Source organism: Glycine soja, chromosome 20, assembly GCF_004193775.1.
Source record: "Glycine soja cultivar W05 chromosome 20, ASM419377v2, whole genome shotgun sequence".
Classification (NCBI taxonomy): Eukaryota; Viridiplantae; Streptophyta; class Magnoliopsida; order Fabales; family Fabaceae; genus Glycine; species Glycine soja.
In genome coordinates, this window is record NC_041021.1 from 48,503,224 (window position 1) to 48,520,203 (window position 16,980).

The 16,980-nt window shown below is 30.5% G+C and overlaps 1 protein-coding gene across 6 annotated transcripts; it reads right to left on the reverse strand.

Annotated features, from left to right (window-relative positions):
- Positions 1–734: 734 nt before the first annotated feature.
- On the reverse strand, positions 735–10,033 carry LOC114403595 (splicing factor U2AF-associated protein 2-like). 6 transcript variants are annotated; one of them, XM_028366631.1, is made up of 14 exons: positions 9,887–10,033; positions 9,658–9,741; positions 9,298–9,432; positions 8,935–9,164; positions 7,143–7,364; positions 6,917–7,009; positions 6,797–6,835; positions 6,241–6,330; positions 6,058–6,160; positions 5,861–5,941; positions 4,538–4,614; positions 3,807–3,887; positions 2,214–2,305; positions 735–1,318 (listed from the first exon to the last, which is right to left on the reverse strand). In XM_028366631.1, the coding sequence occupies exons 1-14, from the start codon at positions 9,936–9,938 to the stop codon at positions 1,195–1,197; spliced, it is 1,503 nt and encodes a 500-aa protein (XP_028222432.1). In that variant the 5' UTR covers positions 9,939–10,033; the 3' UTR covers positions 735–1,194. The 6 variants fall into 6 exon arrangements, with proteins under 6 accessions (XP_028222432.1, XP_028222431.1, XP_028222434.1 ...); XM_028366630.1 differs by having other exon boundaries at positions 9,298–9,506; positions 9,653–9,741; XM_028366633.1 differs by having other exon boundaries at positions 7,143–7,347; positions 9,887–9,951.
- Positions 10,034–16,980: the final 6,947 nt, after the last annotated feature.

A 16,980-nucleotide genomic window follows, 5' to 3' on the forward strand; every position in this document is an offset into this window, starting at 1 on the left:
AATACTAAAAAAATTGAACTAAAAAAAATTAAGAGAATTTTTTTAAGGAAAATAACATATTTAACTGAAATACTTAATCAATGAGTTTTTAATTAAACTATTGATCAAGGAGACATAATCTATGCACGAATCGAACTTTAAGTGTATGTGTAGATTGAAGTTAAAAATGTTACACCCACATTTCATTGCAACTCCAACAAATGAAAATAAAAATAAGATTCATAATCCTTTTGACAAAATTACTTTTACCTTAAAAGTACTTTTTTACTTGAAAACCAATCAGCCAAACATGGACTAAGTTGACTCAGTCAACTTAGTTTAGGTAATTGTTTTTTGAGTGATCCATTACTAATTTTCGGATCAGTTGTTTAAAGTTCTCCATGTCAAAATGCACCAATGAGGGGATGGAAAAGCAGGAGAAAAATAATGAAACAATTAGATAATCCATATATGTTTGATGTGTGTCAAGAAAAACAAGCTAACTGAAATTTTATACTGGGAAATGGCAATTTCCTACATGTACTTCCCGAGCACCTTTTTCTTTATATATATATATATATATATATATAGAAAATCCCGTGTACCTTTTTCAGTCATTAATACTTCAATTATCTTACATGGAACCGTTAACGAGATTTGGCAGCACAAGACACGTACCTTATGTAAAATGAAATTGTGAAAACCCACAGCAATCATCAAATCAATGCAATTACAAACCTATCATAGGGTGACCATCACCAACGGCTACAATGCCCCATGGTATTTACCTTTTTTTTTTTGTTACCCTATGGAATGGAACGATTCTTTTACTACGCATACAATCCCATACGATTTTTTACATGCTCAAGTGTCTTACTCCAACGGTTAAGATAACTTAAATTAATCTAACAGTTCAAATTTAACTGCATTGTCACATGTCATAACTCAAAATCTGTGACTTGGAATAACTGAATGCTACACTACACGCAGGGTGTGATACAATTTTCCAAATAAGATGAGCTAGCCAAATCAGTAACTTCTTTTCTCCTCTATTTCATTTTTGCTTTTCCCAATTACATAAGGAAAACTAATATATCATTGCAAAACCGAGAAAAGTGATGACCTAGTAATCCAAAAGCTCCAGCCATCGTGAAATATTCCTAGGTCCGGACTTATATGGAACGGTGAATCTGGTGCAATGCTATTCTCATTAACTCAGTCACCTTCAAGTTCAGCACCAAACTGCTCCAGCCGAATGACATCTTCTTCCAGATCCCGGACTAAGGCATGGTTAACCGAACCATCATCTTCACTGGCATGTATCTGTCTACCACCAAACCTGATAAAATAAATGAGGAAAAGAATGGCTAGAGTTGATATACAAAGGAAAAGGTAAATGAAGATACAAATGAGAAATAAAGGAGAAAAGAAAAGGTAAAAACAACTGCAAAAATGACAAGAAAAGATTCTCATAGGAAACTATAATCTAATCACTTATTAAAGAGCTTGCAAGTGCAAGGTGATTCCAAGAGAAAGTCTAATTACACAACATGGGGTCTTAATCCTTGATGTCCGTTTTAAGAACAGAAAACAAAAATCAAAGAATCAAATAGTGGCAGCTTAAGGGAGATAAACATTTGACTTTTAAGAAGAAAATTATAGAGGAAGAAAAATGGGAATCACAAAGTAGTGCTAATCTCATTTGGGATAAGATGTTTAAGAAAATTGCTAAACCAATCTTAGGAGAATCAAAAGGTTTGGGATTGAGTGATAAGGAATCTTGGTGGTAGAATGGAAGTGTTCAAGAAAAGGTAAGAAATAAAAAGGAGTGTTTTAAGACTTTATCCAGGTGTAATAATACTAAAAATCGAACAACTTATCATAAGACTAAATGAGTGTCATAAGACTTAAATTAATTTGCAAACAGAAAAAGATTGAATCATATAATTAAGCATAATTATATGGGGTTTTTTTTTATAACCACCTACTGAATTATACGATTCTTTTATAACCACCTCAGTTTCTGCCCCTGAAACACTGTATGTTTCAACTATTTTAATAGTAAGTTTCCTAGTTGATGATGAATATCTAAAATCAGATTTGGAGATGGTCAACTACAGAAAGTCATCAGGTCAAGGTCGAGCATGCTGCTTATATGATGCAGTAAGTTGCTACAACATGAAGGTTATGCATATATTGAACAAGAAGAAAATGGACAAAACAGATATAATTACCATCGTCCGTTCATCAATTCTATGCACTTTTGGGCATCCTTCCTATCCTTGAATCTTACCAAAACAACTCCCTGAGGATGATTCTCACATATCTCCAGGAGAAAACAAGCAGCAAACATGAAAAAGAAGAGACAAAATTAGGGAACACAAATACAATAGTTGCATGAATATGATAGGTATGAGTAGATTAGTAACACTACTACAGTACACACTCAGGATACAACAAAATTTCTAAAAACTAGGGCAAGGGTGTGAGAAGATATATTACACAAAATTATGGAAATATATAAATCAAGTAAATGAAGTAGAAGATACATACAATTTCCAAGTTAATTCTGTCGACAGCTGTCATAGCATAATGTAATCAAGTCATAACTCACTGGAAGCAGTGTTACAAGGACTCAGACTACATATTTTATCAGCTTGGACATCTCAAACTATAGGCATGGACAAGAAATAGTACAATATTTGCAAGGCTAAAGTATATTTTTGGTACCTTATATTTTTACAAAAATTCGTTTTGGTCTTTTTATCTTTTTAAAAAAATTATTTTGATCCTTTATCTCTCAAATTTGGGTCAATGTTGCCCTTTTGAAACAGTGATCTTTTTCAACTTTGGGGCATAATTTTGATTTATTGATTTAAGTCATGAAACTTGTTCCATTAGATTTACCTACCTACATGGCAGTTATGGAACCCAACTAATGTTCTAACCAAAAATGCCACTAAATTAAAGTTCATAACAAATAAATATTTTTAAAATATAAATTATATTATAATTAAAATTGGTAATAAATAAATATTTTTTAATATATAAATTATATGTTGGATTTACAATAAATAATTTGTATTGTCCTACAAGGTTATTTTTAACTATTGACAATTTCTTTTAAGAAAATATTGAAATTCACTTTAGAAATAAAAAAGAAAATGATAAATTGAAAGAGACAAATGGTTAAGAAAATCAAGTACAGGTAAAGATAAAAAGAAAGTGGTTTGAGATAGTTGAAAAAGAAATTTTTTGAACTAGTTATTAAATCAAATTAAATTTGAAAGGAATAAAAAATATATTAAATGATCAATTTATGATCTTAGGATATGATGTGGCTCAATGAGAGTGATAACAACTCCTAAAAACGCTTTCATGTAAGAAAAACTTCTAACGATGCTTTTGTTGAAGAATAAATCTAGAATCACTCGTTCAAGATGACAATACACAAATTTATAATATAGGGAAACTTTAGATGTTCATAAAATTTAATAACAGAGGCTTCAAGAGTTGCATAATAAATTGATAATATATCTAAAACTTTTCTCCCTTCATTTTAAAACACTCCTAAGCAAGGGCTAAGTTTACTTAAAACCTTCACCTCCCAAACCCACCATCCAAACATAGCCTTAGGCACACCTATAACATCACAGATTTAGTAAGGACTAAAGGAATCATAGAAGTAAAGGAAAAACAAAACGTAGAAGTATTTTTCACTCAATTGATTTAACTGATAACAAAATATTTCTTAGAAAAGAGAAAAAAAATGGAAAAAGAAAAGAATAGCAATTCTATTCATTTTTTAAGGCATATAGATTAACTACCTTGACTGAATCCACAGGACCAAGCTTTGTACACTCCTCTTTAACATCTTCTTCTAGTTCTAAATGCAGATTTTCATCAGCCTGCATAGATAGGGTAATATCAGCAAATGTCCAACATGAGAAATAGCAGCACCAAATTATAATTCCTGAGAGAGCAAATTTTAATTCGACAGTCATATGAGAAAAGCAGGAATGCATAACTCAAATTCAAAAGTTAACTAAGGGGAGAGATTGTCTGGGCCCATAAGGAGTATTTTGGCCAAATTCCTAGCCAATGTGGGACATCTAAACACTCATTCTGAGGACTGCACATTTGGAGTGTGAAGTTTGCAAGACAAGACATCTACAAGGCCCAACATCGAGACTAGATGCTCCGATACCATATTAGAAATGGATCAAGTTTAACTTATCCCTAAAAACTAGGTCAAGGGGGAGGATGGCGCAAGCCTTGTAAGAAATATTTTGGTCATATTTCTAGCTCATGTGGAACATCACAATAATAATCATTACCATCACAACAGAAAAAAAAAAGATTAATTTTGATCACATAAAATACTTATTCTAAATATGTACGTTAGAACTGTTAGAACTTTTAAAAATGTAAAAAACTTCAATGTTTCTGTGGTCTATAAAACCCTGTCCAAAATGATGGGGAGGTATGGCAACTTTTATAGCAAGTTTCTAGTGTGATAATTGTATCAAGAAAACAAGCAAAATTAAGTAACACCAACCCTCATTTCAGCTGGAGCGAACATATAACGAAGGATAACAGTTGCTGGAATTGAAACTTTTGCATCATCGCGACCACCTGAGCCATACAATGAGAAAGACATGACTATCAGGGATGCATGCTAAACAAAACAAGAAATTAACTCTGAAAATGAATCTAAAAATCTCAAGTCAACCAAAATAATCTAAACTTCTCACACTACTGAGATTGAAAAGGATTTTGAATATGACATGTGAGCATAGCATGCTTTCTAGATCCACCATCATCAAAAGCAGACAAGACAACAGAATACATTCTAGTAATAAAAAATTTAAACGATTCTCAAAATTTGCAATGGCTCCACTATTCAAAGAATACTATATTACAGACTTCAATGAGACATCAATTAGTTAGCTCCAAAATGCACTCAGTAGTTATTTCATTGCTTCATTTCCAAATTTTCTTCTAAGATAAAGGTTCACAAACTCAAATATAACTAATAAATTGGTTCTATGACATATGGTCAAGTTGTTTTTATCTATTTCTAGCATAGTTATTACAATCTTTCAATTCACGATTTGAATCCAACAATTCGGCTACCTAGCAATTCATATCATATGATAAATCTCAAATGACTTTGTATCTTATGACACATGAATGAATTTGTACAATTTCGGATCATTGATAATTTGATATGAATGACACAATTCAACAATTATTTTCTTTTCTTTCACCAATTCTCTTGAAAAAAAATTGACAAGTCATATAAGTTTAAATTGTTAAATTAAGGAATTGAAGGGGCATTAGTGCCTATTTGATTATTCCACTACTTTATTTGTCACACACTCATTTAATGCATGCACTATATTTTGGCTATTTCTTGCTTCCTTTCCATTCTTCTAAAATAAAGGCTTGACAAACTCAGATATAACTAATAATTTTGTTTTATAAGACTTATTGTTAAATTGTTTTATCTCTTTTAAGTATAAAAATATTACATCGAAAACTATATATCATCTATGAGATATTTGAAGTGATTTTTTATTGTCTCTAAATCTTATGATTTGATACAAATTATGATTCAAAATTCAAAAATTAGATTGGTGATTCACAATTTGAAAACCTTTCTCAATACACAACAAAGAATCTATTGACACAAGTACAGACTTGACCCACTTACACCATCTAGAAATTTCTTGTAAAAATATTTCCAGAATGTAAATCAATATTGCATTTTAATTCAAAAATAAATAAATGAAAAGGGGGAAATTAGGCTAAATCAAAGATTGAACAGGGAATCATATTCCAGAAAATCAACTTTAAAATTTTGGGAGACCAAACATACCCCATCCAAGCATTTTGTCTTCCACCTTTTTCAATTTCTTTTTCTTTTTACCGTCTACTTGCTTGGATACAAACTTGTCTCCTGCATAAGAAAGCTCCATCAAGCAACAGCATGCATAATAAATACAAAATTTTTAATTTAATACATGGATTTCCAGAAGTTGTCATAGGAAATATTAAGAATCCAAAAATATTTACCTTTCTGCTCAAATTTAGCCTGGCTGACAGACATAGGAATCTTGCCACCAGGGCGAAGAGGTGCTCCATCCAAAATTTGAATTGCCAAAGCCACAGAAGGTTCCTAGTAAATGCAAACATAATTGAAACCCTGTTACATCCACAGCTATATGTCACAGGCAGAACAATAAGGAAAACAGTTACCTTAAGATATGTAACCAGAGCATCTCCCTTTTTCCTTCCTGTCTCTTTATCAACATAGAGCTTCACACGAGGTCTTTTGGTTTCGGGGTCCTATTATAACCATGATCATGGATTCATAAGAAGCCAGTGTGAGTCACGATGCCCTCAGTTTCTTGTAAAAGTTGCTAGGCCCTTGTGATTCACTTATGGTTAGGGCATTGGCACGTGCATGTGCCCAGAAAAGGGAAAGACAGGCCCACCAAATTTTCATCACAAATACAAGGCTTACTATCAAAACCCGCATGATGGCATTGAAAAGGACAAACATGATATGCAACATACTTTGCTCTTCCATATGTAGAAATGTTAATTCATACATACTTTTGGCAGTATTGAAGAGCTACTGTATCATTAATTTATAGAGTGCCAACAGTGTTTTCCTTCCCCATATATATAACATGTTTAAGACACTTCCAACCGTAAAAAACTAATATATGACATGAATTATAGCTCAAATGTTTATAATTTTACTATTTACAATTGAATAGACAATATATAATATTGGAATAGAATATACCTCCTTTATAATTCCACATTTGGAAAATACCTCCACAATCTGCAATACATTACCCATGTCATGTTAATTATTGCAACAAAAACTAGATTCAGGCAAATTGAGCGAAAAGTTTATACTTACTTCATCAGTGGTAACATCCTCAGGCAACCCAGTGACATAAACATGCGTATTAATCTTTAATTCAAACCAACTATCAGGGGGTTTATTAGCTTCCTGAAACAGAATGAGATCAATAGAGATGCCATTCGTCTCCCAGAAGAGGTACTCATTTCCAAGTCAAACCAAGAAATAAGAAAATGGATCAGGGTGAAACCATTGATAGATAAGATGGAAAGAAAAGGCGCACCTTCTTGTCTGTTTGTTGATCTGAAAGCATCCTTTTTCCACCTGATATCACATTGGTATTATTTTCTTCTTCCTTTAAGGGAGGCACAGAAACACTCAATTTTGGACTATCTTCAAACTTTTCAGAGGCATCAGAATTAGGTATTGTTGGAAAAACTTCCTCTTCTTCCAAGAAGGTCATCTCTTCAACCCCATAAGGCTTAGTGCTGCCAGTTGGATAATCCTATGACACAACTTCATTAATCACACTAAAAAAAATCAATTAAAAATACATTCAAGAAACAATCAACAATCTTGGCCCAAGGAATAAATACAAAGGCATCATTGCGATTTATAGGGATACATGCGAACATGAATAAGTATAACAGGCCTAAAGATTGAAAAGACAACATTCTCACTTATGGGTACTATAATGAGAAGGGAAATGAAAACACCACATAATTCACAGGAAACAAAATGTGACTGGCAGAAACCAAACCAGAAAGAGAACTAGAGAAGTAATCAAATCCAAGTAAAAAGAAAAAAACTACAAGAGTATCCAGAACAGAAACACCTCAGCTTAATTCAGTTTTGTAGAATATTTAGATTTAACACTTCATAAAAATTAAAACTTGTTAATGTATTAAAAAAACAAACAAAATAATTTACACTTGAGAAACACTTATTCATGCTTGTATAGGGAGGTGGTTCTCAAGAAATTTAAAGAAAGAGGAAGTATTGATTCCCTTTGAATTAAAAGAATCCTAGAACTTTTAAGATCTAGTACCCAACAGAAGCCATGAAAATTCAATACCTAGCAGCATTGTGATTAATGAACAGCAGCCACAATCTTCATCAATGAATCACTGAATAGATTCAAAGGAAAGATGAAAGGTGCACACATAATTATTTATCACTTGTTTGACAAAAAAAATATACACAGTAAATCTCACAAGTAACTGCAACTCCTCCAAATAAGTAATTCTTATGTTATCTATTAAAATTCTAATTATAAAATTGATAGTAAAATAAATTCTTTCGTATGATTTGGGCATACATTTCCTTACAGACTGTTTCAGATTCCATTAGAGCCTTATAGTTAGTGCCCGTTTAGTTTAAATTTTTTATAATTGATTTTGGAAGTTTACACTTGCATTAATATTCTCGACCAATATCACATGTGGAAGTGCCAAATTACCAAACACGGTATATCTATTTATTTTGGAAGTGCACAGTATCACATTGACAAATTAATATTCTACTTTTCCATTTATTGGGATAACATATAATCCCATTGGCATGGCAGAAGCTTCTTTTTTTTCCTTCTGCCCAAGGGGGATTGTGTGTGTTATAAGAAGAATAAGTTCTGCTGGATGCCAAACATGAACTATTACAGCAATATTTGATTATTGGGATTCATTGCCCATTTGGCTTGTGCAGAATCTAAAACAAAAGACCCTATTGTTTTCAAAGCAATGTGTTATTGAGTCATCTCTTTCAGATGTCAATCTTGTTAACAGGCCATAATAATAGGCTCAAAAAAGGAAACAAATACAACTAATCAATTCGACAAATGTGAAATCAGCCCTATGAAACCACATAAGCCTCAAAAAACAGTTCAAATTTTAAGGAGTGACAACTTGATTAAAGATATTCTAAAATCCTGGGCATCAAATTTTAGTTAAGCCTTTAGCCTATGTTCATGACTTCATTTAATCATAATATAACAAAGAACATCACTGGCCACACAAAGTATGAGATTAAAAAAAATATGATGATGATGATAATAATAGCGACACATGTAATGCACGGACCTGGGGAACCCAAGCTCTAAGACTCCTATCCCACTTATATACAGTTCCATCATCATCAGTAAATCCTTCTTCACCCTCAGGTGGCGTCGAAGGTCTCTCAGAATCTTCTCCTGCCCCAGTACCACCAACATTGCCAGATAAGGATCCAAATTCCGAACCTTCCACCTGTGCCTCCACCTCCTGAATCTCCTTTTGCCATCTTTCAAACTCATCAACATCAGGAGCAGACACTACATAACAGGTCAGTCTCTAAGCTCCGCAAACAACAAGAACAACAAATACAAATAATAATAATAATAATAATAATAATAATAATAATAATAATAATGGAAAATCCTAAGTGAAAGAGAAGAAAAGTCATACCAGTAGTTGAAGAATCAGGTCCCTGCCGGTTAATTTGAGCCCACAGGTCAGAAACCGAGGACAAGGGCTGCCACTCACTACTTCCTTCAGACCACACAAACGTATTTTCGGAGAGGTATCCATTCAAGAAATGCTCTATCCACACCAATTTCCATGTAAATATGACAATAGAGGTTTCAATTTCACCATAAAACAAATGTGCCCAAAGTCTGAAACAGTGCAGCCTCGGAATTCACTTAATTAATTGGGGAACAAACAACAAAAATCAAAATGTACAATACCTAGCCCTAGCTCCACTCCACTTTGTTCATTCAAAAAAAAAAAACAGAGAGAGAGACAGTTTCAAATAACTCAACTCACGGCACAACTCAGAGAAGGCGTAAGGGCCAATCTGTTGTTGATCCTCGCCAAGAACGTACCATCCAACTTCAGTAACCTTTTCAGCTGCAAAACCAAATTATTATTGAAACGAAATCTAATAAGGAGCTTAGTCAAATTAATGAAACTAATCGTTTTATTTTTTACTTCTGCGAATTAAAGTTGAAAAATGCTAAAAGGTGAACGGAAACAAGTGTGCATCCATGAATACCTTGCGCTTGCGGTGGTGGGTGGTGGCTCTCGTCACCATTTTGCGAAGTCATCGATTTTAGGCACAATTTCGCGGTTTCTGCGTTTTTGCTGTCTATATATTACGGTACAAATGACAATCTCTGGAAAAGACAGAAGCTGGGTTTAGGAAATGGAAAATAAGAAAAGCAATTGGGAAAATCAATTTAATTGAGAAAATAAATAATAACAATTAAAAAATTGCTTTCTGAAATTGAAAAAAAAAATTGGAAAACCAAATGTAACAAAAATAATTTGGAAAACCAAATCAAATAAGAAAAAAATTTGTTTCTGAAATTAAATTTTTTCTAAAAAAATATGGAAATAAATATTAGGAACGAAATATAACAATAATAATAAATGTAAATGGATAAATTTTATTATATTTGAGTTTTTTTTAATATTGACGTGACTTTATATTTTTTTATTTATATAATTGTTTAAATTTATAATTCTTATATCTTTTAAGTTATAATTATTTTCATTATGCATGTAGCATAAATACCTATAGATCATATCACAAATAAATATATTAAATACCATTTTATTAAATTTAGAAAAAAAGTAAATATTAATACTACTTTGGAATAAGTTTAAAATAATTTAGTTAAAATATGCTAATAATATAAGAATTTTATATATAATAATTAAATTAAAAAATTATATAATAATTAAAATATGTGATAATGAGATCATTTAAGTCTAATATTTCATATAAATTACACAAATATCTCTATAAAATTTGCGTACTAATTATTTTAAAAATTATATTTAAAACAAATTCTAATTAAATAACAGTATAAATATTTTTAGAATATTAATGTATCAAAATTTAATTATTTTAATAATATAATCATGTTTAATAAGAGAGGTAAAGTTTAGCAATCTGATCAAGTAAGTTGTGCATAATAATATTTTTTATGCAGTAAAAAAAATAATATTTTTTTATAAACTACGTATATTTTTTCACTGATATTTGAATTCAAGATTATTAATTAAAATAAAAATTAGTTAAACATGATTCTATTTTTTATAATAATTCTACATCAATTAATATATAGGTTCGTTAATTGTGCATGATAATGTATGACTGAGTTAAAGTAAAATTATTTTTAATAAAATTCCTATATGTCAGACTTGAGCGATTTCATAATATTTTCTTTTAACTATAAACCCTAATCTCCGGCAGCATTTGAAATTGGTTTTAATTGAAAATTAATTTTAAAGTTCACTTAATATTTTTGAGTCCTTCGATATGTATCAAATTTGGTTCAGATTTCTTTACTATTAATTTACTTTTAGAATAAAAATATTTAAACATAAAAATATTTTTTGATGGTACTAAAATTACTTGAGGCAGATCTGGGCCATAACGGTTGACTGGGCCCAGGTTGCCATTGGGTCTAAAGCACCCAAAAATGGACAAATATAGCTTGGTTAATTATTTAATGTATCTCATTTTTTATTTGATATACTTCAAAAATTTGTAATATCCTTTTCTTAACCTTCCTCTCCCAAACAAGCAACAGTTGTCTCTCCTACAAACATCCAAGATCATCACATCTCAAATACCATCGCAAACACCCAATGTCCAATGTCACCTCCACATCACACCAAACCCATCATTGTGACTCTCAAGCCTTCGCACCACACCAAACCCACCTTTGTGTCACACCACCTTCATATAGTTATGATTTGAGTATCCGTAATACATACAAACACGAAGATTGTGGGTCACAGTGATGCGCGTGATAGGTGGGTGGTTGGGTGGCAATGCGGTGGTGGGTTTGGTGCGGTGTGGAGGTGATATTTAGTGGATGTGGGGTGTGCTCATGGAGGTTTGGGGGAGAGGCCATTAGGGTTTTCTTGGGAGAGAAAGGGTAGAAACAAGATATAAGAAATTTTGGAGATGCACCAAGCAAAACCTTGGAGTAGTTTTTATGCAAATTATTATTGTCATCATTGTTTTGTTAAGTTGACCCCAATCTTTTAATGAATTTTATTTACCAAAATGTTCTTGACAAAAATATGTTTATATGGTGTATCTTAACAATATTTGTCAAGATACACATAAAAACCTTTTTTTCATTATATATTAAGAAGTTATACCATAAGATCCTATTGATAGGAATAAAAATAGGTTAGGTCAAATGAGACTTTGCTTAAATAGTTTGTCTTCGTTAAAAAATCTAAGCCCAAATTTGCTATGTTATTTATCATAGGTTAATTTTTAAAAATTTGATTGACATTTTTGAAAGTCTAATTTGGTGTATTAACCTCTTTAAAAATATCTTACATATTTAAGTTTTAAGATGGACTTAACCTATATTTAAGTTTTCTATAAATATTATTATAAATTATAGTTATCAAGAAATGTCGTGTAATATTTTGATTTCTTTTACAGGACATTTCTTAACCTATATTTACAGGACATATTTTGTCTGTTTAATTAATTAATAATATTCATGTGTAGTATGGTTCTTTTTTATTTTGATTTTCACAAATAGGCTTTTATATATTTTTGTTTTATTTGGGGACAACTTTTTTCCATACAACAGAATATTAAAATTTATTCAGGGAATGGATAGTTAAATAAAATAGAAAATATGATTCTACTGTTTTGATTACATTGTGAATGTACCTATAATAAAAAAAATTGAAACATTTTTTTCCTCATAATATTAACATCATGTGATTTTTAGTTTATTTTCACAAATACATGCAATTTCTTGTATATTGACATGAGGTTATGACAAAGAAGAAAAAACAGCTGGAGAATATGATTTGTCGGCATTGAAATACTGGCCAATAACAACATCAACAAATTTTTCTGTAAATTCTATATTCTCTCTCTCTCGTGCTTTCTCATCAGTGAATCAAGTATTGCATCACATAATTCCAATATATTGACATTAATTAGAAATAACAAGTAACAATATGCCAAGAGAAGCCTACATATAAGTAGTCTATTTGCAGATCACATTGATTCTATACATTATGATTATGATTAGTTTAAAAAATTTAATTCTTTCAAATTCATGTGCTTGTGTTTCAATACAATCTAGTTCATTAATTTTTTAATAATTATTAATACTTATTAACTCCACAGTTTGTCACCTTAAATTCACAGTCTCATTTTTAGTCCATAGCATGCTTATTTTGTGCCTGTGCTAAATAAAAGTTTCTTCATTCATGGGTTGTGTTTATTCACAAAAGAAACTAATAATTTATTATTTGTCTTTTAAATATATAAATTAAAATATGCCCGTGATTACTTAATATCTGGTGCTTTGAAATTTATGGATACTTTGTGCTTCGTCAATAATCAATGAATTATAGATTGTCCACTATGAAAAAAATTAGAAGAAATAAAGAAAATTACAAGGCAAGAGTACGTCGCATCACTGAGAAGGTATATATTTTACAAATGTCATTACTAATCTGTACATAATAAGCATAGTATTAATTAAGTAAAGATGGATATATAATTTGATTGAACATATAATAATTCATATATAAATTATGTCGAGGCACGAAGAGCAGTGGCTTTTCTCGCGGTGAATCCATTAATTTATCGAGGAATAACGAGGTACGGTTGGCTTACCATCAATATTGAATATATATACATGTGTGTATTTTTTTTAAAATGAAAAAAATGGGCACCTTTTTAATGTACATTCGTGTATTATTAAGGAATTGAAAGTAAAATAATTGTATCGATCAAAATTATATTATTAATGCACTTTATTGCGATTTTAAATATATTTCTAATGAAATTTTTAATGAAATTTTTTTATTATAATTTTTTAATGGGCACCTTTTTTTTTAAAAAAAATGGCACCTTAAGAAATACAGTACTAATTAATTACGTGTACTTTGCTTACTTTTATAAGTGAAATTAACTTAGTCGGTCACCTAATCACTTATTTGGTAAAATTGCATGACTTTTATAGAGGGTCTAATATTAATCAAAGTAGTGAGATTTTTTATTTTTGGCAGTTATTAGGTATATGGGTCATTCGTCCTAGAGACACTTATATAAAAGAAAATTGTGAAAGAAAATCAATCCATTATAACATTGTTATTAGAATGAAAAACTTGATAAAAAAGACTTAATGTAAATTTTGACTTAGTGATCTTTCTTTTAATTAATACGTTGTATATGGACTTGTAATAAATATATTTTTTAAAAAAATACATATTATTATTTCATTTGTGAACTTAGTAATAAGTAGAACATATAAAAACTAGTCTAAACTTTGTCCTTTTGTTTATATTGCTAAAAATATTTGCTTTTTGTTTATTGCGTTTTTATTCATTATGTGATGGTTCATTGTTTAGTGTTTCTTGTCTCTCGCTATGTTGTGTATATCTTAGTCTTGTATACAACATTTAAATTATATAATCATATGCACCCATTGTAGTTTTGAAACTGAAATGGGAAGACTTGACATATATAATTCAAATATATTACATAGTTTTTTTTAATATTATTTAATTAAATGATAAGAATCCAGGTATCACCAACATGGTAGATGGCAAGCTATATAGGATTGGAAGAGTAGCAGGCAACAAAGATCTCTACCTCGGAACTTTCAGTAAGGAACATTAGTTTTTTTGGAGCATGCATATATATTTATATGCTTATGAGTTAGTATACTTATACGTTATATATAATTTCTTTCTGGGCCGTGGTATTTTTTGTTTTCCAATATCAAACGGTGGAATTAGTAGTATCAATTCCTTAGCTAACAATTAGCAAAAAAAAATATCAGTATTTAGCTTTAACAGTTTGTACAAGGGGAAATATTGGACTAGGTTGATCGGTTTTAGTAACTTTGGGGCAAAAAAAAAATGTTAAATTTAAGAATATGATTAATTTGTTCTCAAGGTACTATATAAATGGTGCATTTATAAGTAATTTGCAGTGCATGCGTGTGCATGTTTTCTGAAGAATTAATGAACAAAACTGTGCTACATTAATTAATTTTGCAGGCACTCATAAGAAGAAGGCATCAGAGGCATATGGCATTGCAGCCATGAAATCCCGAGGACTGAAGGCAGATGCTGAACAGTTGACCTCATCATCATGGATCCTCAAACCCCACACGTGGGTTCTAACATCAATATCTTTGGAGCTTCTCATTCTCTTGCATTCCATAAACCCCGGCTTTATCTTATGGACAGAAGTTTTGGCGCAAGAAAGAACAAGATTCTGGTTTTCGTCATAACTTTCGATATATTCATCAACTCCAGAATGCCCACAGTTTTCTTCAGTCAAATGTCATAAGCAACGATTCTGCTTCCTTTGATGATAAATAATAACAGTTCTGGATCTAACTATGTCATTTATGGTGGTGGAGATGGTTACGCGATTCCCATGGCTACTTCTACGTTCAATAATGCAGATGAAGTTATTGTTGATCAAAATAATAGAAGCAACTGTTTTGGGATAATGATGTGAAGATGCTTGGTTATGAAAATGTGTTCAGTTCAAGTACTGATCCTTATCATGCAAGGAACTTGCTGTGTTATCTTTGGCAGCCAGCATCTGGTGTTGCTGTTATTAAGGGTAGTGCATATGATCATGCATGCAATACTTGGGTGCCAATTGCGATTCCAAGTACTCTTGCACCAAGGCATATATCCCAATGATCTTTGCCCCGGAGCTTCACCGTTCACATTGTGGCATGAGTAGTTGGAAATTAGAAAGAAGGGTCATCACTCATCAAGATGCATGAAATTAATTAGGATGATGTATATACATTATTTATTGACTTCCAAATTTTGAGTTTTCATGATCTTATTCCATCTCTAACGTGTTATATCCGTAGAAATTTCCTATTGTTATAGTCTTATTCCATCGGCTCGCTATCAATTTTATGTATTAACTTGAGAATGTAGACACATCTTTGGGAACCCCCACTCGAACAGAAGCAAAATATTGGAGAAAAGGGATTTTCTCCCCTCAGTTTCCCTCTCCCTTCCTAAAAATTGAGTCAAACATCGAAACTTAATAAAAATCTCCCCCCTTTTCTAATTTTTTTAACCAAACACTATGTTAAAGAAAGTATTAACCAATCTCATTAAATCAATATTGTAAAATGAAAAAAGTAAAATTAATTGTCATATTTATTATATATAACTAGTTGTTAAATGATGAGAGATCAAGTTTCTTTAAAAATAGTTATTCGTTATTTTCACCATTTATTTTCTTAAAAATTAATAAATAATTCTCTAATGAGTAATTGATTTTAACAATTAAATTTCAAGAAAATAAATTATAAAGATAAAAAGTAACTTTTTTTAAAGTTATTACGAGAGTAACTTGATTTTTCTCTTAATAAATTTAATATATATTTAATAAATCCATATGACTTTTCATTCATAAAAAAAAATATCACCAGATTAAAAAACCACCATTATAATTGTAATGCCTGAAAATATATATTATTCTTTTAATTATATTCATATTTAAAATTTCTAAATACATAATAGAATTACATGCTATATTCATTAAAATAAATTTAATAGACAATCTACTTAAAGAAAATATTAACTATTTTATATGTTAAATCAATAATATAGAATGACATTAAATATGTAAGAATTTTCATTTTTAGAAAAAATATAATCAAATAAAAATTACTATTATAAATCAACATGTGATTCATCTAAGTGAAATTGAATTTGAATTTGTTAAGATTTCAAGTTCAAAGGTAAATGAGAAATATGTATTTGAGAGAGGAAATTTCAAAATGTTTTGTTTGGTTTGAGAAAGAAAATGAAAGAAAGGAAATATAACAAAAGAGAAAAAAAAAAGGAAAAATGAATGATTTTTTGGTTGTTTGGTAGAAAAGAAAGTGAAAAGAACTAAAGGAAAAAACTTATTTACTCTTGTTTGATTGAGTAGGAGGTGAAAAAGAAAGGGAAAAAAATTATATAAATGACTATATTACTGAAATATAAAAAAATGAGTAATTTGGTATTATGTGCAAAGGAGAGCAACTTTCTTTCTCTTTCTTCTGCACTGCAAGCATACCAAATGGAGAAACGGAATGATAATGATAATGTACA